Source organism: Protopterus annectens, chromosome 10.part0 (assembly GCF_019279795.1).
Source record: "Protopterus annectens isolate FY-2018-M chromosome 10.part0, PAN1.0, whole genome shotgun sequence".
NCBI lineage: Eukaryota > Metazoa > Chordata > Ceratodontiformes > Protopteridae > Protopterus > Protopterus annectens.
In genome coordinates, this window is record NC_056744.1 from 1,388,571,456 (window position 1) to 1,388,599,296 (window position 27,841).

At 41.3% G+C, this 27,841-nt stretch overlaps 1 protein-coding gene across 1 annotated transcript in view; it reads right to left on the reverse strand.

Moving 5' to 3' along the window:
• COL24A1 (collagen type XXIV alpha 1 chain) overlaps positions 1-27,841 on the reverse strand; it is a 3,617,818-nt gene that overhangs the window by 514,988 nt on the left and 3,074,989 nt on the right. The window contains exon 42 of the mRNA XM_044086026.1: positions 16,846-16,902. Coding sequence (XP_043941961.1) covers positions 16,846-16,902 — 57 coding nt within the window. The remainder of the gene's footprint in view (positions 1-16,845; positions 16,903-27,841) is intronic.

The following is a 27,841-nucleotide window of genomic DNA, read 5'->3' on the forward strand; positions in this document are numbered from 1 at the left end:
CTATGCAGCAGGATGAGTGTGTTGACAGATAGACATTTGACAACAATATGTATGCCATAACTACATGTCAGAAGCCCTGACTAACATGTGCTGTACAGACGGCAGTCTACAGTTACATTCCACATGTCGGATCATTACCTAGTAAGGGGTATATACTGTGACACAGCTCACACACCAGGGATACAACAGGGAGGCCTCAGTGTCCAGCTATGCCTGTAGATGTGCCTGTTGTCAGTACTACATTTAGCACTCTGCTCTTGCCTGGGTAAGCACTGTCAACAGTAGCACTGCCATGAAACACTACATGCTAGTGTAACAGCATGTACCCTGGCCTAATACCCCTGTATGGAACACATTCACATGGATAACAGTGCTATACAGGCCTCATATACATCTGTGTCCCACACATGACACTCACACCTCTTGCTACTGTAAAGACAGCACATAGGAGCATGTATTGTACATGGCATTACATACACTTATTACAGATGTCAGTACCCTGCTATGTTATCAGACTGGGTGGTGTGACCTGGATCCCAAGACTAAGCCATGCTTAGCAGGTATCACCATTGCTGCAATATAACAGCTGAGCTGATTTGCGCACTGGTAAGCGAAGCCTACACTGTGTAAGTGCCCGTACGTTTACCCATAGCTTAGCACTGCTTAGCTTCAAGCAAACCTGTGCAAATGTGCTTAAAGCTGCTCAAAACTGCCTTAACCACTCTGTATCCAACAGCCCTTGTTCTGTCCAGCAACAAAATGAACAGCCCTTGCATGTCTTGAACCCAGGACCTTGTACACTACAGTCACAACACAACCACTATGCCATGGCCATTGTGAAGACAGCTATTGTTTTACCAATATAGCTGTCAATACACATATCGAGTAGTATTGAACAATTGCCTTTACTTCCTAAACTGTGTAGTCCTTGTTATTAATATGATTGTTGCATCACATATGTTGTTTTATCATAATGTACACATAGCAGATACATATGGTGAGATACATCTGGGAGGGTATACACAACCGTGAGGTTTACACATGACAGGAATATGGTTTTATACATATGATAGGTTTATATCTGTCTACATGTACATACACATGTATACTCATACATATGTCTGTATACACATCTGTATAGTGCTACATATATATGGCCATGTTTACATCTCTTCGTATGTATATATATATATATATATATATATATATATATATATATATATATATATAATACATGTATATATATGTATACGTATATGTATATATAGATATATGTCTACATAGCTATATATGTATGCACAACCTATGTGTACAGATATGCCTAGTTATGTTGGCATATATGTAGATATCTATAAGTATATGTGCATACATATCTATTCTGATATACCTATTACTTTCAATACATATATGTAGATATCCATATGTATATGTGAATCTGTATCTCTATCTGTACATGTGTAGACATATATTGCTCTGTATATGCATATATCTGAGTGTTTATATGTATATCTATGTACATATACATGTATGTTGATATGCATATGTGTGTGTGTCTATATATAAGTTAAGACAGGCACTGGGAGGGAGTGAAGAGTTACCGAATAGTTGGGTAACTACAGCAGAGCTAGTAAGGGAGACTGCTAGAAAGGTGCTTGGTATGACATCTGGACAGAGGAAGGAGGACAAGGAGACCTGGTGGTGGAATGAGGAAGTACAGGAGAGTATACAGAGGAAGAGGCTGGCGAAGAAGAAGTGGGATTGTCAAAGAGATGTAGAAAGTAGACATGAGTATAAGGAGATGAGGGGCATGGCAAAGAGAGAGGTGGTGAAGGCTAAGGATAAGGCATACGGAGAGTTGTATGAAAGGTTGGGCACTAAATAGGGAGAAAAAGACCTGCACCGATTGACAAGACAGAAGGACTGAGCTAGGAAAGATGTGCAGCAGGTAAGGGTGATAAAGGATAATGAGGGAAATGTACTCACAAGTGAGGAGAGTGTGTTGAGTAGATGGAAAGAGTACTTTGAAGGGCTGATGAATGAAGAGAAAGAGAAGGTTGGATGATGTGGGGATAGTGAATCAGGAAGTGAAACAGATTAGCAAGGAGGAAGTAAGGACAGCTATGAAGAGGATGAAGAATGGAAAGACTGCTGGCCCAGATGACATACCAGTGGAAGCATGGAGGTGCATAGGAGAAATGGCAGTGGAATTTTTAACCAGATAGCTTACTGAAATTTTGGAAAGTCAGAGGATGCCTGAGGAGTGGAGAAAAAGTGTTTTGGTACCTATCTTTAAGAATAAGGGTGATGTGCAGAGCTGCAGTAACTACAGAGGGATAAAATTGATCAGTCACAGCTTGAAGTTATGGGAAAGAGTAGTGGAAGCTAGGTTAAGAAGGGAAGTGATGATTAGCGATCAGCAGTATGGTTTCATGCTAGGAAAGAGCACTACAGATGCAACATTTGCTCTGAGAGTGTTGGAGAAATACAGAGAAGGTCAAAAGGAGTTGCATTGTGTCTTTGTGGACTTAGAGAAAGCATATGACAGGGTACCTAGAGAGGAGCTGTGGTATTGTATGAGGAAGTCGGGAGTGGCAGAGAAGTATGTAAGAGTGGTACAGGATATGTACGATGGTAGTGTGACATTGGTGAGGACTGAGGTGGGAGTGACAGACACATTTAAGGTGGAGGTGGGATTACATCAAGGATCAGCTCTGAGCCCTTTCTTATTTGCAGTGGTGATGGACAGGTTGACAGATGAGATCAGACAGGAGGCCCCATGGACTATGATGTTTGCAGATGACATTGTGATATGTAGTGAGTAGGAACCAGGTTGAGGAAACCCTGGAGAGGTGGAGATATGCTTTAGAGAGGAAGGGAATGAAGGTCAGCAGGGCTAAAACAGAATATATGTATATAAATGAGAGGGAGGGTAGAGGAATGGTGAGGATGCAGGGAGTAGAGTTGGTAAAGGTGGATGAGTTTAAGTACTTGGGATCAATAGTTCAGAGTAATGGTGAGTGTGGAAGAGAGGTGAATAACAGAGTACAGGCAGGGTGGAATAGGTGGAGAAGTGTGTCAGGAGTGATTTGTGACAGACGAGTTCCAGTAAGAGTGAAAGGGAAGGTCTACAAGAGGGTAGTGAGACCAGCTATGTTACATGGGTTGGAGATGGTGGCATTGACAAAAAGGCAGGAGTCAGAGCTGGATGTGGCAGAGTTAAAGATGTTAAGATTTGCACTGGGTGTGACTAGGATGGACAGGATTAGGAATCAGTATATTAGAGGGTCAGCTCAGGTTGGGCAGTTTGGAGACAAAGCAACAGAGGCAAGATTGCGTTGGTTTGGACATGTGCTGAGGAGGGATGCTCTGTATATTGGGAAAAGGATGCTAAGGATGGAGCTGCCAGGTAAGAGGAAAAGAGGAAGGCCTAAGATAAGGTTTATGGATGTGGTGAGAGAGGACATGCAGGCGGTTGGTGTGAAAGAGCATGATGCAGAGGACAGAAAGAAATGGAAACAGGTGATCCGCTGTGGCGACCCCTAATGGGAACAGCTGAAAGAAGATGATATATATATATATATATATATATATATATATATATATAGAGAGAGAGAGAGAGAGAGAGACAGAGACAGCGATCTAGATAATTATATATACATATATGTTCACAATATGTCCTGAACATGGTGTGGAGCCCTACATCAGCCCCTATAGTTCCAACTTCTTTGTGCAACGGGATGTCAGGTATGTATTGCAGGTATCTTTGTAGACTATTGCTACTGTAATAGGGATCGTCTTCACAGACATGGTGTTTGTGGTAGGTCACATCTGCTTTTAACATGTGCGCCATTGGCTACTGACAGACATCCTAAGGACATCATAGTACAGTACCGCTGTTAGCACAGTAATGCTCCTGTGGACTACAGCAGAGATATTGGCCAATATATGTGGACAGTCTTACACACTCTGGACAGTCCAGAGGTATACGCAGAACCCCTTAGTGCAAGACATGTGGATCAAGCCTGACAATGTGGATGTTAACAGCCATGTAGATGGGTATAACATGTAACTACTGGTATACATTTGCCCCCACAGGTTATGCATTCACACACCCCTGTCTGTCTTGACACATAATAACTGTTGGTACAGAGGTGCCATGGCCACATACTACCCACTATTTATTGGCATACATCTGTACAGCATCCCACTGCTTTGTCTGACATACATGACTGTTGTGGTGGCCCAGCAGCAGTACATCTGGCAAGTATTTGGATATGACATTTCACTGGGTACGTACACTAAGCTGCTAGGCATGTAACAAAGCACTGTGCAGGCTACAGGAAGACTGGCTCAACACTGGCCTACATTTCCTATGGGGAATACACATGTACCTGCATATATAGCATGTCACAGCAGAGAGTAACAGACACCTGTGTGACAGTGCATAACTACAACCAATGTGAACACAGCCACATATGGTAAGCTAGTGTAAGATTACAGTATATGGACTATCTGTTCAACACCATCCTCATATGTGCCACTCACACACTAACCCTACATATACTGGGCCACTACACAGTGGGGTCCAATGCCCGTCTGTGGTATGGGACATGTGTGTGTTTGGCCCCACAAACATGTAAGCCGATAGGGTAACATACAGTGGAGCAGCATGTAACATCAGATAGAACAGGACCTAGAACAATGACATCTACCACAGTCTGTACACAGGCCAAGGTACATATTAACAATACACACACTGTCGACAATCACCATAAGTACACAGACCTCAGTACTGTACACACAACCACAGAATGTCCAGGTTATGTCATCAAATATAACTCCTACTATACATAACATGTGTAGCAGTCTGATATCTCACTGGCTTTTTATCAGATATGATGTCACTAATTATGGTGCATAGCACATATGTACCTCTTACTGCATGATATATGTACAAAGGTTGACAGAGTTGTGGCTGGTGGCACATACACAGGGCCAATACTGACATGTTGCTGTGATAACCTCATACATTTACTGTTGTAACAGGGTTTGTTGCAACATATGTCCTATGAGGGATATAAAGTCAGTAACTCTCATGGCTGTCACCATCTACAGACTGCAATCCTCACACTACCTTCTACAGTTCACAAATAGGTGTTCTGTGGGTAACACATGAAACAAAAAACACCACACACTGCCCAGTCTGCAGATGACCATACAGATGTGGGTTTCCTCATAAACATAGCACTGACATGGCAGGTAATAAAACATGTAGGACAGCCATATCCACACACATCCTGTAAAACCAACATTACTCCAAATGCAGTACAGCAGCACTTACAGTCTGTAGTCAGGTCAGGCACATCCCCCTCTTGTGTGTTGGCCTGTTTCCACAATGTATGTTGTTAGAGGTAAATCCCCAATCCATCTGAGATGCTGTTTGTCAAACAACAGATCGAGTTCCTGCTCACAGTGAATGAAAATGTCCAACACCAACATGATGTTCCTAGATACTGCAGTGTGTTTCCATGCAATTAGCTATGGAAATGTTACCACAACTGTTCCACATGCAATCAGCTAGAGTAGGGCTGCAATTCATGCAGAGGCCATCAGCTGATCATGAGCATCACTTAAAATACAAATGCTGCTGCCTAAGCAAAGCATGTGCAAGTTTCTACAACCACCAGGGAGGGAGTGAGAGAGGCAGACAGATGCAAAGAAAAGTCAGGGAGGGGTGAGAGAGTAAAACTTAAGCATGTTTGTGTCACACACCTACCAGTAGAGGGTATCAAATCCCTTATGACTATGTAGTGCTATCACATGTCTATGTAGTTATTGGATGCGCCACATAGGTTACATGTTGAGGAGCCCTCAAAATGTATATGTGATGGTGAGTGACATCTGCAACAGGGATATGGTAGCTATACGGTAGGTGTAGTACATGTGCCTGTCCACATGAACAGGTGTTAGCATCAACACAGCCACACACTCACAAGGACGCACACACATTGACACACTTGGCAGGGCCAGGAATACAACTCATCACTAGTAAGATTGCCACAACACAGTACTGTGCAGGTATCACATGCACCACAGGAGTCATACGGAGGTTATATGGGCAAAGGGTATGTGGAGGTGTCTGACAGACAGCATGCTTCAGTATGCCAATGGGGGTTGTAGTGAGTGTGAATGTGGTCATATGCATCATACAATACACACACAGACAAAGGGTGCCAGTACTGGCATGCATGGGTGCATTGCTTCACGGGTGTGTAGTGGTCGACTGTGCCAGACAGCTATACAAGGCTAGGCGATAGGTATACCTTGGCATCAGGCCACATGACAATGGTCTGCATTGTGGCTCAGGGGTGTAGTGTCTGGATTTAGCCACAGAGGTCGGTACTGTATTCACCATCCGGTCACCTGGGTGACTTTTGCGTGTGGCCAATGTTGTGCATTGCTTGACATGTATGTGCTCCTTAGTCCATGACATGGACGGTGTCTGGGATGTGCACACCTCCCACATGCATGTACAGTGACATGTGTAACTGTACCTGGGATGTCTGACCCATGTTATGTACACAGATTATCATCAGATGTGCCAGATTTCCCCTCCTGTGGTGGGAACTGTTAATGGACAGCAGGTTGACCCTTTACCACTGATACGGTATTCCCTGGTGTCAGTGGCATCTGTCCATACAGGGCATTTGTTTCAGGCATGGTATGTTCTTTGTGGGTCACATCTGATGGCACCACAGGTGTTGCAGGTGTCCGGTGGGGAACATGGGGTGGTGCATTGTTGGCATGTACATGCCTATTGGGCTGATAGACAGGGTGCCATGCCCTCTGTAGCCCACTGCAATCAAAATATGGTTACTATCAGTGGGCAATATGCAGGGTACTACCAATATAGTGGCTGTTGCCTAGGCAAGTGTGTGTGTGTATGAGACATAGGTTGAGAGTGTTCTCTGGGTAATACAAGGGTTGCTAATATTGTTAGCCTAGCCTTGATGTCACATGTAGGGGTATGGATTTTCACCCCAGCCTCTCAGCTATTTCACATCTGTTATCCCTGTACGGTGGACATTGTGATATAAACTAGGGCCACCATATAAGAGTTTTGCAAAACCCGCTCCACACTGAGCCCATTTGTTACACACTCAAACCCACCACCACACAGGATATGAATGACAAACACTGACACACACACACACACACACACACACACACACACACACACACACACACACACACACACACACACACACACACACACACACACCTGTCATGTCTGAGATTAGAACTCCTACCTAACCAAAATATTACACTACAACACTATGCAGTTATAGGATGCGCCACAGAGATTACTGGAGTACTCCTACCCCAAAGGTGTATTTCACAGTGAATGACATCAGCAGGATTTCCAAAGTAGGGCATTTGAATTGTAATGAGTGTGACTACCTAAAATGCATTACTACCTACACAGTCATAGAAACACATACAAAACATCCACAACTGCCATGTGTGGGAAGAGAACCCCTACCAGGGTTCTATATCACACTACAGCAGTACACAGTTATAAGATGCGCCACAGAGATTACTGGGCTACAGCTTTCCGAAAGGTGTATTTCACAGTGAATGACATCAGCAGCCCTGCCAAAGTAGGGCATTTGAATTGTAGTGAGTGTGATTAGCCTAAAAAGCATTGTTCTCTCTACACACACACACACACACACACACACACACACACACACACACAGTTGCCAAGTCTGGGATTAGAACTCCTACCTAGCTATTTTATCACATTACAGCAGTACGCAGTTATAGGATGCGCCACTGAGATTACTGGGTTACAGCTTTCCAAAAGGTGTATTTCACAGTGAATGCCATCAGAAGCCTTGACAAAGTAGGGCATTAGAATTGTAGTGAGTGTGACTAGCCTAAAAAGCATTGCTCTCTACACAGACAGAGATGCAAACATGCACACGCACACATACACACACACACACACACACACACACACACACACACACACACACACACACACACACACACACACACACACACACACACCACACAGCTGCCATGTCTGGGATTAGAACTCCTACCTAACTAGTTTATCACACTAGAGCAGTATGCAGTTATAGCATGTGCCACAGAGATTAATGAGCTACAACTTTCCCAAAGGTGTATTTCAAAGTGGATGACCTCAGTGGACTTGCCATAGTAGGGCTATGGGGAGGGCAGTGTGTGTGCATGGGCCATAACCCATTCATCTAGAGGTTGACACACCACATGCAGGCACATGCAGGGTTATAGTCCACAGGTACATGTATACAGCTGCTAGATGACTACTTCCTTATACAGTCATGTTGCACAGCTACCTCTTGCACCACAGTCTGTTATGCTGACAGATACTGGTGGCTAATGTCTACAGTGAGTGACATCTGAACCTCATGTGGTTTTAGCCATTTGGCTGTGTGCTGGCTGGGACAGGCCTCATAATGGATGGCTTCTTGTCACAGTCACTCTCTTCCACACATCTATGTACATCTACTTTTTAGCTTATTATAGTGTGTTGTCCTTGGATATTTGTCTGTATTCCTATCCACTGTGTGTGCAAAGCATGAGTGGTGCATACTGAGGAGTGTCTGCACTAACATCTGCAACTGCCAGATATGTCTGGTCCACTGTTGTTTGCAGACATGGGCTTCATTTGTTTGTGTGTGAGCATGCCCAGTATGACCTTTCAGTATGTTGTTCTCTGACATTGCCTTATTTTCTCTAAGTGTGTGAGCAAGCTCAGTATGCCCTTCTGTATTGAATATGTGGATCGATTCCAGGTAGTTTGTACTCCAGTGCAGACCTTTTTGTTCTACAACTACAGGTAGAAAACTGTTTCTGCAGAGTATCCGTCACTCATTTGGCAATATGGGGACAAAGTGTGCAGGGGATAGTGCGCACTGTAGGTGATTGTGTCTGTGCTGCTTCGGCTACATGGTACTGCTGATAGCAGAGATATTCAGACATGTGTACTGCTATACACTGTGATGTTTTCTGTCCTCATGAAAGGTCAGGTGGACACTCCTGCTCACAGTGATGTCTTGGGGGACAAGGGTGACTGCAGTTGTGTGTGTGGTATTGTGGGCAGACGCCTACATATTCCTGGTAAGTTATGCCATCCTGGAGAGGGAGCTGCAGACACTTGCTGCTGGGTCTGTGTATCCGGTTCAGCACCTTGGTACAGCGCTGGCAGAGGATCCCACACTTGTACATCCATCGACATGACAGTATGACCTTATATTGCTATGGCAATACCTCACAGCTGCACAGATTTGTACAGGCTACCCAGAGGCAGGGGCCATGAGTCAGAACATTATCCCTATTGTGGTGTATGGGAAGGTATGTAGCCACCCATTTGTTTGTTTATGGCCAGGGAAAGTGTGTGCACACAGCTTTGTGTCGGACCTTGCACATTCCATGGTGACCACACTCCCACCCCCTGTTATTCTATTCTCTTCCATACATTATGCATACATTCTCTGATACTTTCCCTAAGGTTATCACCCCATCACAGCTGTGTGTTGATGTTGGTCCACAGTTCATGCAGTGGGACATGGTGGACATGTTACTGTGGTTTGTCCACATGGCCTTGCATATAGCTTATGTGGAGTGTGTTGCGTTGTTATTTGGGTGTCCATAACATAACATGCATTGGCAGTACGTGCGAGACACAGGCCCTTGGCAGTGGCCTGTGGGCCATTACGTGTTGATGTGGGCCAGATGTGGCAGGCCATTGCATTCTGTCAGTCCTACAGTCTCAGACTTCCATACAGAATATTCCTCTGGGGTGACATTGTAGATGTGCTAGGTGTTCATGCCAATACCTTCTATCGGTCTTGATCGGGTGGTGTGGATACTGGCAGGGCTATGGCTAGTGAGACACCTGCATGGGGCACCTGCACTGCATGCTGCATTCTTTCGCTATTGCCATACACAGGTGGGGTCATATTGTACCCATTCCCCACAGCAGGGATACAACCAGAAAGGTACCTGTGGGTGGTGTTTGCATGAGCTTTGTGCATGTGTGCTATGGACACTACTTGCATCTGTCACACAGATATGCATTAGGCATTCCAGTTATGCTGGCATGTGCAGATGCATCAGCTATTTCCCAATACATCAGTCCTACCTCCTTTGTGTTCTGCGAGTGTTCGGGCAGAGAACACCAGTATCTCCTACTACAGGACCAGATAATGTGATGCATGCCTGTATGTACAATTCCAAGGGTGTGTCCATTTAACAGTGACACAATATATACTGTATGGGGTACTTTCCCCTGTGTGCTGCTTGTATATCTAGCCCAACAGCCATGCCATGTCAGTCTTTCAGATGGTGACACATATTACTGCCATACATATACAATGGCTTATTGCTAGCATGTGTTATACTGGTGGGTATTGTCTTTGGCACTGCAGTTGTGAGGACTTGTCCCTGTCATCAGCACTAGTGGGCAATGGCCACCAGGTCTTACTTCAACATGCATACATACTGACCACTCTTGCAGATGAAATACACACCAGCCTAACACACACATACCTGCATATTGAGCAGATGCTACAACCTATCCTGCTACCTTGGCCACCTCTGTGCAAGTGTGCTCCACTGGTATTATACCTACACATACATGTTACTACATTTCAACATAGGGTTGTGGGGGGGCACACCTGACTGTTATGATGTGTGTAGATCGGATTGGGGGGGGCACACCAGACTGTTACTACATTTCTAAATAGGTCTGGGGGCACACCTGACTGTTCCTACATTTCTAAGAAGGGTTGGGGGGAGCACACCTGACTGTTTCTACATTCCTACACAGGATTGTGGGTGGGAGGGCATACCTGACTGTTACTACATTTCTACGCTGGATTGGGAGAAGGGGCACACCTGTTTCTACATTTCTATATAGGATTGTGGGGGGACAGATCTGACTATTTCTATATTTCTACACAGGACTGGGAGGGCACACCTGACTATTTTTACATTTCTTCACAGGATTGGGGGGGGACGACACCTGACAGTTTCTACATTTCTTCACAGGATTGGGGGGGGGGGCACACCTGACTGTTTCTACATTTCTACGTAGGATAGGGGACACACTTGACACTTGTACACATTTGCTATGACTGTATTGGTATGTCATGTACTCCATTTCATTCTGTATTCTAATCTATCATGCTGACTAGAGGCATATCAATGTACTACAGGTCTTAGCTTTGATTGACCTACATATTAGTTTCTGACTTCCTAGCCTTCAGAACATCCCACTGCCTGACCTGCTGTAATCTGTCTGTGTAGGCCTGGGTGGGGGAGGTTACCCATAGGCATCATTCAGAGGCCATAGCACAGCCTTTGTTTGTGTTTGTCTACACCTATCTTGCTGGCTGAAACTGTTGTTGGGTATGTGATCCTCCCTGACTGGCATGTGTGAGTCATATGGACACACATGTGGCCCAGCACATTTCCTGCAGTGGGTTTTGTTGCCCTGTGTAGTACTGGCTACTATGGTGACACCATTTTGTTACAGATCTCATGGTGCCACTATAGGTGTCTACTATCCGCTGGCATACCATTCAGCCACCCGATTCTCTTGCATGCTCACATCCATACCATAGATACAGATAACAACACATTCTATTCCATTTGGCAATTGGTAGGTTGAGTGACTTACCTTGTGGATGGCCCAGTATTGTGGGTAGTGTTGCAGGGCTGCCTATGTCATATGCACATAGTACACCCCCTACACACGATGGAGCACAGGTAGTGTCATGTTTGGCATCCCTTTTACTATTTGTGAGAGACACAGAGAGGTGTTATTCCCTGGGTCCCTCCTGTGTCAGTGTATGTGCTATGCGTTGCCTCTTTGCCAAGGCCAGAGCATACTGGGCACGCCTCCTTCTGCCTACTGGGGCAGGCTCAGGTTGTTCCTACTCCGAGTTACTCTGTGCCTGTGCAGGCCTTGGCAATGGTGGGGGCTGTGTGGCCCTGCCCCGTGCTGTTCCTGTTGCAGCTGTTTCGCACGATCATACTGTATAGCATGGCACATACAATGACAATTTGGGTACATGTAGCTGGTGAGTACTGCAAGGCCCCACCAGATGTATCCAGGCACCGGAACCATGACTTGAGCATCCCAAATACATGCTCTATTATAATTCTGGTCTGTGCGTGTGCCTCATTATGGAGTTCTTGTTCGGGTGTTTGTGCATTTCTGATGGGTGTCATCCAGTGCGTATCCAGCATCCCCTACTAGGTGACTGTAAGGGATGTCCCCAATGGCAAATCTGTGGTACAGCTACGTCAGGTGCCAGATGTGGGAATCGTGATAGCTTCCAGGGCAGCCAGCACACACATTCATTATTATGCCCTGGGCATCACACAAGACCTGGCAGTTGATGGAGGGGAAGCCCTTGCGGTTAATGTAGACCCTACCCCGCTCGCCGGGTGGTGCTTTGATGCATATGTGCATGCAGTCTATAGCACCCACTACCTCAGGGTATTCTGCTATTTGGTGGAACAGTTGCACATTGCTGGCCAACGCCTCACGGATTTTGGGGAAATATATGTGCTCACCGGCCTGTGCTGACATGGCATCCAGAAACTGGTGGAGTACACTGGATGCTGATGCCTGTGAGATCCGCATCATATCCCCAGTTGGCCTTTGGAAGGTACTTGTAGCTAGTATTCTTAGGCCTACACATACCTTGGTATCCACTGGGATGGGTTCCCCTCTGTTAGTTGTGTGTGCCAGGAGTGGCTGGCACAGCTCAACAATTTGCTGTAGGAGGTTCCTGTCCACCCTATAGCGCTCCACAACCTCCAGCTCATGTAGCCCCTGGTAGGTTACCCTGGATCTGTACACTCTTCTCCATCTTCTCACTGTGGATTGGTCAATAGCATTCACATCCTCACCACCCTCAGCCTCTTCCACATGTTGTATGATAGCTATTGCAGCCCCTATCACTTTGTTGTTTTGTTTGTTAAAACTTCCCCGCTTATATACACTGGTGGTGTAGAGTATGGGAAAAACCAGAGGGAAAGGTGTTTGCATAGTTTATAGTAGTGTTCTGGGCTGGGCTGGTCTGCTGCCTGTGTAATTGGCTGAGTCTGATACATTTCACCTGCCAGTTATGCTAGTTCTCCTAGATTACCTTCCTACTGCTGTTTTCCCTTTCCATTGCCTTCCTGTTTAAGCCCGGGGGCGCGCCGCGCAAACACAGTGCTCATATGTGCACAGAGCTGCTATTTCCTGTTTTTTTTCTTTAAAACCTGGTGCACAGTGCACAAACCCGCTTAGGCAATGTATAGAGTGCTAGGCAGCCTCAGACACACACCCTTGCTAAGCTGTGCTAAGCTAGGAGCAAACCCAAGCCACAGGGCTCCAATCCACTTACAGTATGCCTGACACACACCCCTATGATGTCAGCTAATTCCTAGGCTTGCACCAAGCTATTCATGCTCTTAAACTGTTGGCAGCTGACTAGCATGCAGTGAAATCTGGGATTCATTATCATTCCCCTCATTTGCATACATGTCCCACACTGAGCCTCCCCCCTTAGCAACCACTATTCACTGGCCATGTTGTCTTCTGCCTGCCACTGACTATAATGGCAGAATAGTGATTTTAGTTAGAATGCTTATTTTAGGTTTATATCCGTATTCCCCCCGATACCGTTTGAGCTCCGCTGCCCTACGCTTAAACAGCCGAGATCGGCTAAAAAAAAAAAAATAAAAGTTTTTTTTTTTCCAACTGTTTTCCATGCCAGTGGCCTTATACTTGGCACTGGCATACTTTCTAAATGATATCCACCATTTATTTGGAGCTGTCATGGCTCCGTTTTGGAATCTGCAGAAATGTACTCCTTTACCGGTGGAGTACATTTTTGCAGATTACACTAGTCCTGCATGGCGGGTTTCCATCTTCCTGGATCGCAAATTCACCTTATTTGCATGGATTTCTCCTGCAAATGGGGTAATTTGCATACAGGGGCTGAGTCCATGCAGGACTAGTGCAGGAACGGTCGTGCACGCCCCTACAGGTTATTCCTGGATTGCACAGCAGACATATTGCCTGCTGAAGCTCCTGCACTAATTCTGCACGCCGTGCAAGGCTTGCAGAATCCGGGGGCATGCAACAGATACACTGCTATTAAGAAAAGAAGGTGTTTTCTTTACTTACAGTTATCGTTCTCCCCTCTCTTCCCCTACCCAAAGCATTTTTCTGACATTAATGACATGAAGTAGGGCACATACTTGAGTCCCCCACTTAGCAAACAAATTTTGAAGAAGTCCAATATTTCCAGATTTTCTTGTGCTATCATATTTCACAAATATAATTAATGCTTTGTAATCCCACATCAAGTTACTGATTACATTACTGTTCTCCATCACCCAGATCCTGTCTGTGCTTCATTTCCAACGTACTTTCGATTCTACTGGTCAACTCTCGTGCTCCCTTCCTTCTCTCCAACATTTTCCTTTGAAATACTGGAAATGGTTTCACAGGAGCAGTCTCTCTGTGGTCTTTATTACCAGAGGAGCGAGAAGCAGGATCTCCTTCTGTTTCACAGGTCAGTTTTTGTTAGACAAACTTTTGCATTTCCTCCTTAGCATGCACTTCATCAAAAATTTATTTTGTCCCTCCAGGGAAGAATACCTTGAAGACAGCTGGATATAGCAGTTTGAATTTCACACCTGCATCTCAGCATTCTCTGAATAGAGGGATGAATTTACTTCTCTTTTGCCTAGTGTACAATGAGTAATCATTCTCCACACACACACTGCTGTCACCTACTTTTCATAGTTTGTCCTTCTGCCACAGTTTTGACAAAATCAATTCTTTCTGCTGGTAAGATTGCATCCTTACTATTAAAGGTCTAGGTTACTTTCTTATCGCTAGATTTGGAGTATACACACGGTGTGTCCGTTCAACTAATAAATCCTGCTCTGGAATACCAGTCCAGCTGCTTATTTGTGTTTTCATGAATTTAACGCAGTCTGTTCCTTCCAGCTTCTCTGGTATAGCTGAAAATCTCAAGTTTTTCCTACATGCTCTGTCCTCTAATTCTATTATTTTTTGAAACATCTCTTCCTGAGCAGTCTAATATTCAGCCAGCCTTTTCTTCATTTTGACCTCTGACTTTTGCAGCTTTATCATTTCATCTGAATATCTGTTTAAAGCTTCTTCCATTTGTTTCAGCCTTTTGTTGTTTATGTTAATATACTCTATCAGTGTTTTGTTTATTTTAACCAGGTATGTATGCAGTTGTCTTGTATCATCCTGTAGGTTACTGGAAGTCATGTCTGAAGGTTGCATTACTTTTTGCTGAGCAGCTGCAAAACTCTCCCTAATTAGTGCTTCTTCCTCACTTTTTGTAACTGATTTTTTCCAGGTCTTCTGTATTTCTTTATTCTTGGCATCCAGGCAGTGTACTTACTAGGCAGTTACTGAAATTCACCCATAAACACAAGTCTACTGGCCTTCTCTGCTACGTTTCTGATTTCACACTGGGAGAGTTAATAACATCCTGTTAGTAACTGTGCAGCCATCTTGGAACCACCCTCATGCAAAAAATCTTTGATTGGGTAATCAGGGCAAAAGACTAGAAAGAAAACATTCATATTGCATGACTAAACTTTACAGCGGTATCTGACTCTCCACCACACAATCTCTTAGTGAACAAATTAAAGAGATTTGTTTTTGAATTTTTGGTAGTAACAATTTAAAAACGGCTCTTTACTGAAATGCCAGCACATGAAATGACAGGTGTCAACAAGCTGAAAAAAAAAAAAAAAAAGACCAAAAACACAGAAGAAGAGCAAATTTTGAAAATTGCTCTTCTCCTTAGACTACTTTTTGGAAGCCCCCCTGTACCCCCACACCCCTCCCCAACTTATATATACCAACTCCGAGACTGCTGTACCTTGATGGAAAGGGAATATTCCGAGAAATGGCATCTTGGACTTGGTATATGCAAGTCCATTCTTTCGGCCATTTAGTCTCCGTATTTTGGGATTCACTCTAGCAGGTCCCTACATTTCAAATGGTTACCTGCAAAAACAGTAGCTGAATTTTGTAGTCATCTTCAGTGCTTTGGTAAAGCTCTATTCTACCTCCCAGTATGGTAGTCATAAAAAGTGTATGGAAAGCAGCATATAGAATCATAAAGCCCAGAAACAGCTAGTTTCCTTGCAAGTAGATATATTAAGGAGACCTTGTCTTGAAGAGCTGAGAACAATATCATCGCTAACAATGCACTGTCAATGAAAATATTCAGCCTCTAATATTGGTGCAAATAAGGAGGAGTCACCCCTCTGTGTACTTCAGCTGACTACTGCATGTGAAATAGTTGCATCTTTAGCATTCATCCTCACAAATATAACTGAAGTTACCATCACTGTTAGCATTGATTCTAGACCAGGGTATTGCAAATAGTATTTCTGCTCAATAGAGCTTTCAGAATGCATCACGTAATATTTTAAAAGCAAGGGCTTTTGAAAAGGTATATTTTTTCACACAGTGACCTCCAAACTGGAGGTTTTCATATATATCACACACACACACATATATATATATATATATATATATATATATATATATATATACACACACACACACACACACACATATATATATATATATATATATATATGTATATATATATATATATATATATATATGTATATATATATATAGATATATATATATATATATATATATATACACATACTGTACTTGGTTAGTTTGGCCAAACTTACTCTTATTAAAAATAATAAAAGACCTACTAGTTCACCTGGAGGCCCAGGTGGTCCAACAACAGTGCTTCTCTCTCCAAGAGAACCCTGAAAGACACAATAACAATAAAAATAGCAATGAATAAGTTGAAAAGTCAAGAAAAAAAAAACTTCAGCAAATATGTGACAGTGTTTTTTCTCCACAGCTTAAGAACCTCTTATTACTGAGTCTAAAACACTTCTGCTGTTGCTGTCCTTTCCCTGGGTTTCCTCTAAAATGTCCATATCACATCTATCCTTGCACTTGAGGCCTGGGCTATTGCTGAAAAGTGCCGTAGGACTAGTTTGCTGCTCACTGTTTACTTACCTGGGAAACAAATTAATTGAAAAAAAAAACAAACTTTTAATTAAAAAATGTATTTAGAGAACATATCTTAAAAAATTAATACAGGATGTCTGAAGGTGTCAATGCAGTTTGCTTCAAGTTCTTGGATGCAACAAGTGGGGCCAAGGAACTAGTAAAGATTTGCAATGACAGGGGGAATGGATGCATAATTCTCAAAAGTCTTACCTGTGGCAGAAACCATCAAAACAATGAATGATATTATAGAGAGTACAGTCATTGGCTGTGGCACTGAATGAGGAAGACTGGCTTCACACTAGTAAAGAAATGGAACAGGAAGAGTGGCTTGTCTGTGGAGGACATTAAAGGCTGGGGTAAAAGGAGGAGGAGGTGGGTTATGGTTTTAAAGATCTGAATCAGTGAGAAGCAGAGTGGATGATACTGTGTTCCAAGATGAAAGAGGAGTTGAGGTTAACCAAAGTCTGGGACTCACAATAAGTTCATCCAAATGAGATGGGGCTGTTTCCAAAACAACAAAATTCTGAATGTGATCCTAACCAAGAGAGAAGAGTCAGATATGTTTAGGTAAAGGTGGTATTAGCCAGCAAAATTAAGCCACACTGTGGTTTAGAGTGATAGGAGGGTAAAAAGAAAAAAAAAGATAAAAAATGATAGTGTGGGACTTTGGGAGGGGTGATAGATTATGCAGATGGATACATGTCTATCTGTCGAAAAACAAAGCATCAAACAGTATGTATTGTTGAACATTCTGTTCATCGAGCCTTATTGACTAAGATCGCATTACATTAGGGATAAGGAAATTTGCCCTTTCCCCACTGTAGTGCAAGCTCAGAGTTCGTATATATTATTAGTGAGGGGTGTTGGCGGTACAGCCCCCCCCCCCACATGAGGAGGTTTTAATGAACAGCATTTACAGTGTAATGCCTTTCAATGCTTTTACTCTTCCATAAATAACCACAGACCCTATGCAGACCTGGGGATGAAGATCAAAGATGAGTTAAAGAACTTGAAATAAAGTTAGTGGATATGCAAACAATGGAAATGGGTCAGGGATAGAGTACTTAGAGCCATGGACTAGAACTTAAGGAAATGGCAAAAAGAACGATAGAGGGGTGGGGGTAAGCAGGAATCTGAGGGATGTGAATAATAATTCTGAGGACCATAACTGTAAGACTTGGAGGAACTAGAAGTGCAAATGTGGTAGGGGTATATGCCAAGTCTGAAGCTGCAATACTACTGAGTATTCCCCTACTCTGACGTGCAGCAATCGTACAGTTAGCATATATACCTAGCAGGAGTGTAGACAGCACAGTCCTCCATTTCAGGGACTGGAGATGGATAAAGTGTCCCTACAAAAAATAATAGTGAACACTGGCTTTGGAAATTCAGCATTATTTTGCTGAATCATAGTTTCTTTTCTGGACATACAGGAACAACAGTTTCACTTCTCCGACCTTTGGGAGGAAGCTAATCTAAGTCTAGTAATATCATCCTAAAAGAGGACATTAGAGAGACTAAAGGGAAAACGGGATGGTGAAGAATGTCTACTACTAAAAAGCAAGAAGAACAGCAATTTTGAATGTGAGAATAGCACAAGTGCAGGTCAAAAGGGAAACCAGAGTCAAGAAAGGGCACAAAGGATTTTTAGGTAGAATGCAGAAAGGAGGAAAGGAGGGCAGACCTTGTCATGCTGAACTGAACTGAGAAGGAGATTAAAGAAGACATGAAAACAGTAGATCTATTTAATAAATAATTAATTTAGTTCATGAAGGAAAGAGAGGCAGGGTGCCATGTTGGAGAGGACATTAGGAAAGAAGTGTGGTGAAAGCAGTACACAGACATCAGGAAAGCAAGAGAGAGGAGAAGGAGTTGAGGGGAATAAGTACACTAAGGGAATATAAGGCACAAGGATCTAATTGACTATGTTCAAGGATCCTAGGCATCTGACCAGCATGCTGGTAGACCTGCTAATGAAGCACTTCAACAGACTACTACTGACCAGTACATGTGTATGTAAAGACTGGAAGATGGCAACAGTGATATCGTTCTACAAAAAGGGTACAGTAAAAAAAAATCAGAGGAACTACAATCCAGTTGGTCAAGCAGTGCTGTCAGAGATAATCATGGTGAAAATGCTTAAATTCTTATTGTATCCCTGGAGGACAAACCAGCAATACAGGTTCATATTCAGGGAAAGCTGTCAGCTAAACATGATACAGCTTTATGAATGGATTACAAGTGAACTTGACAATGCAGTACCAGCAGATATGGACTAAATGGTCTATACTAAGGCCTTTGAAGTACTGTTGCACAGGTGGTTCAAGAAAATCTCCAAGGGTATGTAGGACAAAAGCCAAGTAACTGTAATGTAGCATGGCTGGGAGATAGGATAGAGAGGGTTGTACTAAGCCGATGTGTCAGGAATAAGTGAAGTACCACTGGGATCACTGTATAGTCCCAAACGCTTTATTGTGTTACTTTTTTTTTCCAAAAATTTTCTTTATTTGTTATTTTCATTAATATAAGGTAACAAACATCATAGAGGTAACATCACTTCAACAACAAAAAAAAAGGGTATTATACATTATTGGTAATATAGTAGTAGGTAAAACAATCAAACAATACTATTTACACTATATACATAGATGCTTTCAATACTCAAGAGAGAAAATGTTACAGTTCAGTGAGAGTTATTGTGATTAGAAATGTACCTTATAAAGAAGGGGGAGAAGAAAAAATAAGAAAGGTTTTGTGGGCTATAGATATAGGTTAATATGGAATCTTTTATATGTAGTTAATTTTACTATATTGTAATGAGCTATGCCAGAATAATATTAAAGGTTTGTTCCCATAATTTCATGTGTTTGATGTTTTTATACCCCTTGTCAATTAAAATCATTTGGGCTAAGAGATGTTTGGTAGCCATTAATCTAAAATTCTCCCAGGAAATGTTAGTTAAATTAAGCCAATTGGTTGCTATATAGAGTTTTATTAGGAGAAAAAGATTAATCACAGTAATTGCTTGAGTTTTAGTGATATTATTTGGTATGATATGTAGGAGAGTAAATTCCCAGGTGAGTGTGGATGATTGATAGCCCATTTTTTGTAATTGGAATTTAAGAGAGTTCCAAAGTTTAAATACACACTTACAGCTCCATAATAGGTGGAGTATATCGGCCGATAGTGCTTTGCAGTGTGGACAAAGAGGGGATTTCTTAGAGTTAAATTTATGTAAAATAACAGGAGTGAAATATGCATGGTTATAAATCATAAGTTGAGTAAATGCTAGTTTTTTAAGGGGTATGGATTTATTTGTTAAATTAATTGCTTGAATTAGTTGAAAGTTATCAATGGATGGATTATTCTTTTCCCAAAAGTCCGAAACAAGTATGTCTTTTTGGAATTTAATGTCTTTGATTAATTTATATGAATTAGCAATATATTTTTTAGTTGAAAGAATGGTCTTCCATAGGGAATTACAAGTTAATAAGTCGTTGTTGGTTATATTGCAGTTTTGTAGATAGCTGGAACATAGTTCTTTAATTTGTCTTAGAATTACTAGATAGGATTTGGGAAGGTTCAATTGATTCCTCATTTCTTGTATAGAACCGTTTAGAAGTGGGCATATATCTTGAATGGTTATATTAATCTAGGAAAGGGATTCAGGTCCAGGGTCTGATTGTTTATTTTGAGGTTGGGATTTTTGTGCAAGGGTTGTAACATCATCATAGCTTGTGTCAGATTTAAATGTTTAAAGAGTTTTTGAGTTAGTAGAATAGAGTGTTTAAGGGGTTCTATTATATTACATGGTTTCATTAAGGTAGTATTTAGAAAGGGTAGGGCTTTGGGGTTAATATCTAAGCTTTTGATATGTTTTTGGTATATTATTATCCACGTCTGGGACCAATATTTATTTTTTGGGTTGTGTTCTGCTATACGCAGAATTCTACTGGCATTCATGATTAGGTAATAGAGCTCGATGTTGGGAAGGTCTAAACCACCCTTACTTTTTGGGGTTGAGAGTTTATTATATGAGATTCTGGTGTTTTTAGGATCCCATATAAATTTAGCGAGCAAAGTATGAATTTGTCTAAAAAATTTATTTGGTATGTTTAATTGAGTATTCATGAACATATAAAGTAGTCTGGGTAATACATTCATTTTAATTACTGAGACTTTAGCCAGGAAAGGTAGTTTTAGATTTTTCCACCTGTTAAGGTCTGAGATGATATTCTGCCATTTTTGAGTTATATTATTTGAGTGGAAATATTCATTGTTTGTTGAAAAAGTAATACCTAAATAGTTGATTACCTCCTTTGTTTTTATTTTTCCTATTAGGGGTAGAGGCGAGAATGGTTTAGGGGTTTTTAAAGGAAATATGCTAGTTTTTTTAAGATTTAATTTGTAATTTGATATTTTTGAGAAGTGTTCTATAGCAGATAATATTTTGTCTACATCTGAGATTGTTGTAGTACAATATATGTTTAAATCATCTGCAAAGGCTGAGAGGAAGATTTTGGTGTTATATATTATTGGGGGATTGTGGTAAAGGTTTTATTTGATATTTAAGAAGAGTGGTTCAAGATATAAGTTAAAGAGTATAGGAGATAGAGGGCATCCATGCCGAGTTCCATTTTTAATTGAAATTCTCTTTGACCAAGTTGTGTTAATGTATAAAGATGTGTAGGGGGTTTTATATAGAATTTGTAGGATCTGGATGAATTTTTGCGGAATGTTGAAATAAGGCAATGTTTGAAATAAAAATTCTATATTTACTCTATCAAAGGCTTTATGAGCGTCGATAATTAGAGCGTATACATTTAGGTTAGAGTAATAATGTAATAAATACCAAGGTTTGGTACAGGAAGGCAAGCAGTTCAAAAAAGGTTAGAGTGTTTAGCGTGGGAGATTAAAGTATTAAGAGTTAATGTGTTATCATTCATTTGTTTGAGTGTTGTGAAACCAGATTGTTCGGGGGAAATAATTTTATCTATTAAGTTTTTCATCTTGTTTGAAAGCATGGCTGTTAGTATTTTAGTGTCAATGTTTAATAGTGAGATAGGTCTATAACTATCTGGGTTTCTTGGGTCAGCTTGTTCTTTGGGTATAAACATAGTTTTAGATGCATTAAAGTGTAGGTCATCGATTTTATTGTTTATTATATAGTTCAGTATATGGGATAGAATTTGAGTTAAGGTAGGGGAGAAGATTTTATAGAATTCAGCTGTGAGACCGTCTGGGCCTGGAGATTTATGTGATTTTATTTGTTGAATTGTTGTGGTTATTTCATTGGTAGAGATAGGTTCAATTAATCTTTCCTGTTGTTTTAAATCTAGTTTCGGGAAATCGAGACTTTGGAGGAAATTAATTCTTTCTTCTTTTGTGGCTATTGATGTTTAGTCTCCATAGGTCAATGCATATATTCATTCGAAGATTTTGTTAATATCTTCAATATTCGTGTAATGTTTGTTTTCATAAAGTATTTCTGATATTTGAGAGGGCGAATTGGTTTGGGTTATAATTCTGGCCAGTGCTCGAGATGGTATTTGCACTTCGTTAGAGTAGTTAGCTAGGGTTTTGGTTTCATAGAAGGATAGGTTGCTGTTAAGTATAGGTCTTTTTGAAGTTTCAGGATTTCGGTTTCAGTTTGAGTTTAACAGTTTATTAACAGGTCATTCTCAAGTTTATGAATTTTAGATTCTAGTTCCTGTTCTTCCTTACGGTGATTTTTTTTATAGTACGTTGCTTTTTTAATAAGTATTCCCCTAATTTGGGCTTTGGTTGCCGCCCACTCAATATCCAGAGGTAATTGAGAGTTAAGGATGTTATATAAGGATGATTTGAGTAAGGTTTGAATATCATTTATTATTTCTTTTTTAGTTAAAAGGTTGGGGTCCAGAGACCAATTATAGCCTTTTTTCATGGTGCTATTCATTGTAATTTCATTGAGGTTTAAGTAATTTTGGAGTGGTCCGAGAAGTATCTAGTGTGGATGGTCATTTCCAGGGCAAATTTAATAAATGCGTCTGAAATGAGAAAAAAGTCTATTTTGCTATTTTACATTCTGTTGTGCTACTTTCATTTGAGAGTAGGCTTAAATTCTTTAGAGATGCACAAAAATAAGTACATTTGCAAAGGACAAAATCAGAAATTCTAGGGAATGATTTGAAAAAGCAGACTAAGTGGGCAGAAAGATGACAGCCGAGGCTCAGTACGGATCAGTGCAAAGTACTGCATTTGGGTCAAAACAATCTTGGGTTGCAGTATTAACCTAAGAAATCACAAAAGGGTGTGCTGCTTATAGGTGACTCAATCACCGAGGCATAAGATGTGGAGGATCATTATTTATAAGAAAAAGTGATGACAATGAAAGTATCAAGACTAATTCTGAGAGGACAGGTCAGGAAATCGCTGCAGTGATTAAGAGGGACAGAAATCACCAAAACATATTGGAATGTGAGGGAACAAATGATTTGTGAGAAGCTGTGGAAAGTAGCTTAGAAAATTGTGAGGGGTGGCTGGTACATGCAGGGATTTGAGATGTGTTTGTTTTTTCCTTTATGTACTACTTGTTCTAGCTGTCAGGTGGGGGTAGGAAAGAGAAGAAGAAAATCATTTGCCCAAAGATGAACTCCTTGTCAAGGAATGGCTTCATCTCCAACTGAAGGAACAACCTTACTGCAAACTAGTCTGGAAAGTTGCATTAATCAGTTAATGCCTTTAAATGGACCCAAGTATAAAGAAAACAGTTTATATTGAAGTTTAATGATGGAGGAGCTGATGACTTATAAAGTCAAGGTTCATTAAAAAGAATGATATAAAAAAGATGAAAGGAGGAAAATGTAAAGAGGCATGCATAGTTTGGGTAAGAAGATGAGGTGCTAATTACAATTTTGAGTGAAGGAATATTGTTACAGCAAGTATTACAGAGATATAGGCTAATGATGTGACAACCTATGACATGACAGTATCTTGTTACACTGTTTATAGGAAAGACAGACTTAGTAGTAAATCTAGAACTGGTAGTAAGTCCATCCAGGATCAAATGCCACGCAGAAGATGCACATGGGGAAAAATAGGTGGGTTTACGATCAATCAGAAAGAAAATGCAAGGTGAGTAAAATGCCAATCAGAACTAATGGGAGAAAGAACATTGCTAGTGGACAGCTAATATACAGGCTATTAGTACACAAAATAAGGAAAATAATTTAGTGGAAAAAAGAATAAACGACTGGAAAAGATAAAAAAAAAGGATGACGACTGAGGGGGACTTGAACAGTGAATGAATATTCCATGTTCTGGCATGGATAAACAGACAGCTATCCTGTATGGTAACATATTCTACCAGCTTGTCAAGGGTGGCTCTTGGTACTAGCAGCTGGGCTGCAGCCCATCCAACTAAAAAGAGAACACACACACACAATCACACACACATACACACACACACACACACACACACACACACATACACACATACACACCACACACATTTACTTTCTGCTTTAGCTCATCATACTCAGAACATGTACAGAGTTCTGAGACAAGCCAAATTCAAAAAAGAAAAAAAAATGGCTTAGTTCATTCACTAGACTTACTTCACCAATCCCTGAAGCTCTTTCATTGTGCTGCTGAGGATGTCAGAATTGTCCTCAACAAGCATCTCACTGGGCTGCTACATGAAGCAGTGAACAGCCTTTCCTATTGGATCAGCCTGCCTCAGCTGACTGAGACAGAATTTAAATGAGTGAACTTTTAGTGCTGAGGAATGAACATGGGAACAAATATTTTTTTTTGTTTTCTATAATCTGTGTATGTGAGGTTTTAAGAGATTTCTTCAATTTTGTGTTTATAACGAATCATAAGGGCTGCGTTACACTACAGAAAGGTCACTGAGGGTAAGGGCTTTGAAAGATAAGTCTAATGATGTTATTACGCTACTAAAAAAGTTATTAAGATTAAGGAAGACAGAGTCCTAGGAATTTAATAAGTGCTAAACAGACTTTTTAAACACCTTGCAGAGGCTATTAGCAGAACCTCTGACAATATTCAAAAGATCAATAAACAGCACAGAGATAATAATTCTTTGAAGGAAGGCTACAGAAGCCCCGCTGTTCAAAGGTCATAGGAGGACCAGTCCCAGGAATTAAAGACCTTTAAGCTTGACAAAAGTTTTTGTGTACTTTTTATTCCTTTACTGTCATTCTGACAGCAGTTCCAATTTTCCATGTCTTTTGCTGGGTTTACTGGCATTACAGTTCATCCCTGGTTAAATGCCCACTTTGAATCATGGCCAGTGAGGATCTGAATGACATCCTGAGGGGGTGTTGTTGCTGCTTCTAGTGAGGGGGAGGAGTTCCTTATGAACTACCCTCTTTCTATCTCTGCTAAGGTTCTTGTGGTGATGTTCAAGGCATGCTTGTAATGGGGGCATGTGATGTTTCACCCTGCCTACGTAGCAGCTCAGCCATGTCCTGACCCTGTTCTGCTTTATGGATATGCCCCCTGGTAATGAAGTCTCCAGCTTCCACCAGTGACAGGACCATCCTCCCCCAAGGATGGTTATACTTATCCATCCCTGCTATTCCATCAGTCATCCAAGCCACTAACTGATCCCGAGTCAATTAGGTCTTAGTCAGGGATCTATCCTTCTACACCACCTGAGCAGCTCCTTTAAGCCTGACAAAAGTAGCCAGAAACTCGATGGAACATATTCTGAAGAGAGAATGGTGCTGCTTATGGAGAGCAGCTGTTGTTTGATTCAAACCAGCATAGTTTTCTGGTTAAACAGTCTTGTCAGACTAACCTGACGCAGTTATATGAATGAGTTATGGTTGAGTTTCAGAAGGGAATCCTGATAGATATAACACATTTGAATTTTAGCAAAAATTTGACAACACCCAATTAAAGACGTCTGAGTAAACTCAAGAAATTAGGGGTGACTAATGGAATGGCAGATGGGTAGACAACTAATTGGAAGAGAGCTGCACTGGGTGGTAATGAGACATACCCTGCCAAAGAAGAGGGGTGATCAGTCATGTTCCATTTTACCTATGAGTAATCAAAGCATGCTCATTCTACTTACCAGTTTCTCAAAAAATAGATATTGGCTGATGAGCCAAAAACACTATAAAAACATACAAAAGACTCCTTTTTTTTTTTTTTTTTTTTCAAGCCCCCCCCCTCCCAACCCCCTAAATTATATATACCAACTCCATGGTCACACCATACAGAAGAAAATGTGAAAATCCCCGAAAAGTGCTACACCGTCTCATGCACATTTGTTCTACTCATCAGGTTTAAAAAATAGACATTGAAACCTAAGAATCAAAATGCTATAAAAACACACAAAAATATAGGACTGGCAAGCACCTCTATATCCCCATGCTGAAGGACAGAGCCCCCGGCAACCCCCTAAATTATATATACTAACACCAGAGTGAAGAAATGGGGAAATTCCTCAAAGTGCTTTTCCAGCTTGCATAACAAAAACACACTGTGGTGAAATTTACTACAATATAAAATTTTTGCACTGAAGTGAATCATCCACCAATGTGTCAGCCACCTATTACTATGCCTTGTGTGCCAAAGGAATGACTTTTTCTGCTTATGATATCCTTTTATGCACTCATTAATTTTTCTTTCTTTTTGCCTCTGCTGTCTGTTGACCATAAGCCTTCCTCTCAGGAAACTGGAACATTTGTTCCCCTTATCAGGGAAACAGCCAAATAAAAGGAGCCATCACTAAAGTAGCCTGTGATGCCCGTGCACTAGTCCAGTAATCAAGGAGCCTCAATCCTCACCACTAGAACCAGTGAGGGGCATGCACATTGGGAAGGATAACAATTACACACACAGTAAAGTACAATTTCCCTTAAGAGCACACAGATATCACAACCAGTCTGGGGCTGGTTTCTACCTTTCTCTCCAGATCCCCAATAAGACTCCCCACTGGCACAGCTATAGGATACAGATCTCAGTCGAGTGGTCAAGCCAAAACCTCCAGCACCCTCTCAGTCCAACCAGTGCTTCGTGTCCCTGCCCAAGTAGCTGACACACACACAATTTGAGATATGAATTATATACAAACACACAGAGACTCCTGGGGAAGGTTGGCACAGGTTCTCCAGCTATGCCCCCTCCTGCCCAGACTATAAGGTAGAAATCACTGCCACCAACCAGTACTTATCAGCTGCTATAAGGCCCTTCCCAAAGGGTGACCAATTCCACAGTGTGTTACTACTGTTATACAAATAGTGAGTGTAACCCATGGCTAAGGCTACTGGAGTGCCTTATACAGTATCACCAAATACATGCAAGTACTCTGACAGCTTAAATTTATTTATTTATTTATTTATTGCAGTTGGTTTACCAGGATAGTCCATTGGGCCTCGAAGAACCCGTTTTCAATGGAGTCCTGGGGAGAAAAGCTCCAAAACAGAAATAAATGTACATTAACATTCGACAATAATTTCTAGGTACATTGTAGTAAAAGAACATAAGCAAAATATAAATGTTCATTAAAATTTGATAGTGACACAAAACAGCCACAGTTGAAAGGTTTAAACATATTTAATAATAAATAATAAAAACACAAGACAATACTCATCAATTCAACACAGTGCTAATAGAGAGTTCAGAGATCACTGGAAATACTTTAAAACAATATTGTAGGATAGTCTTGCA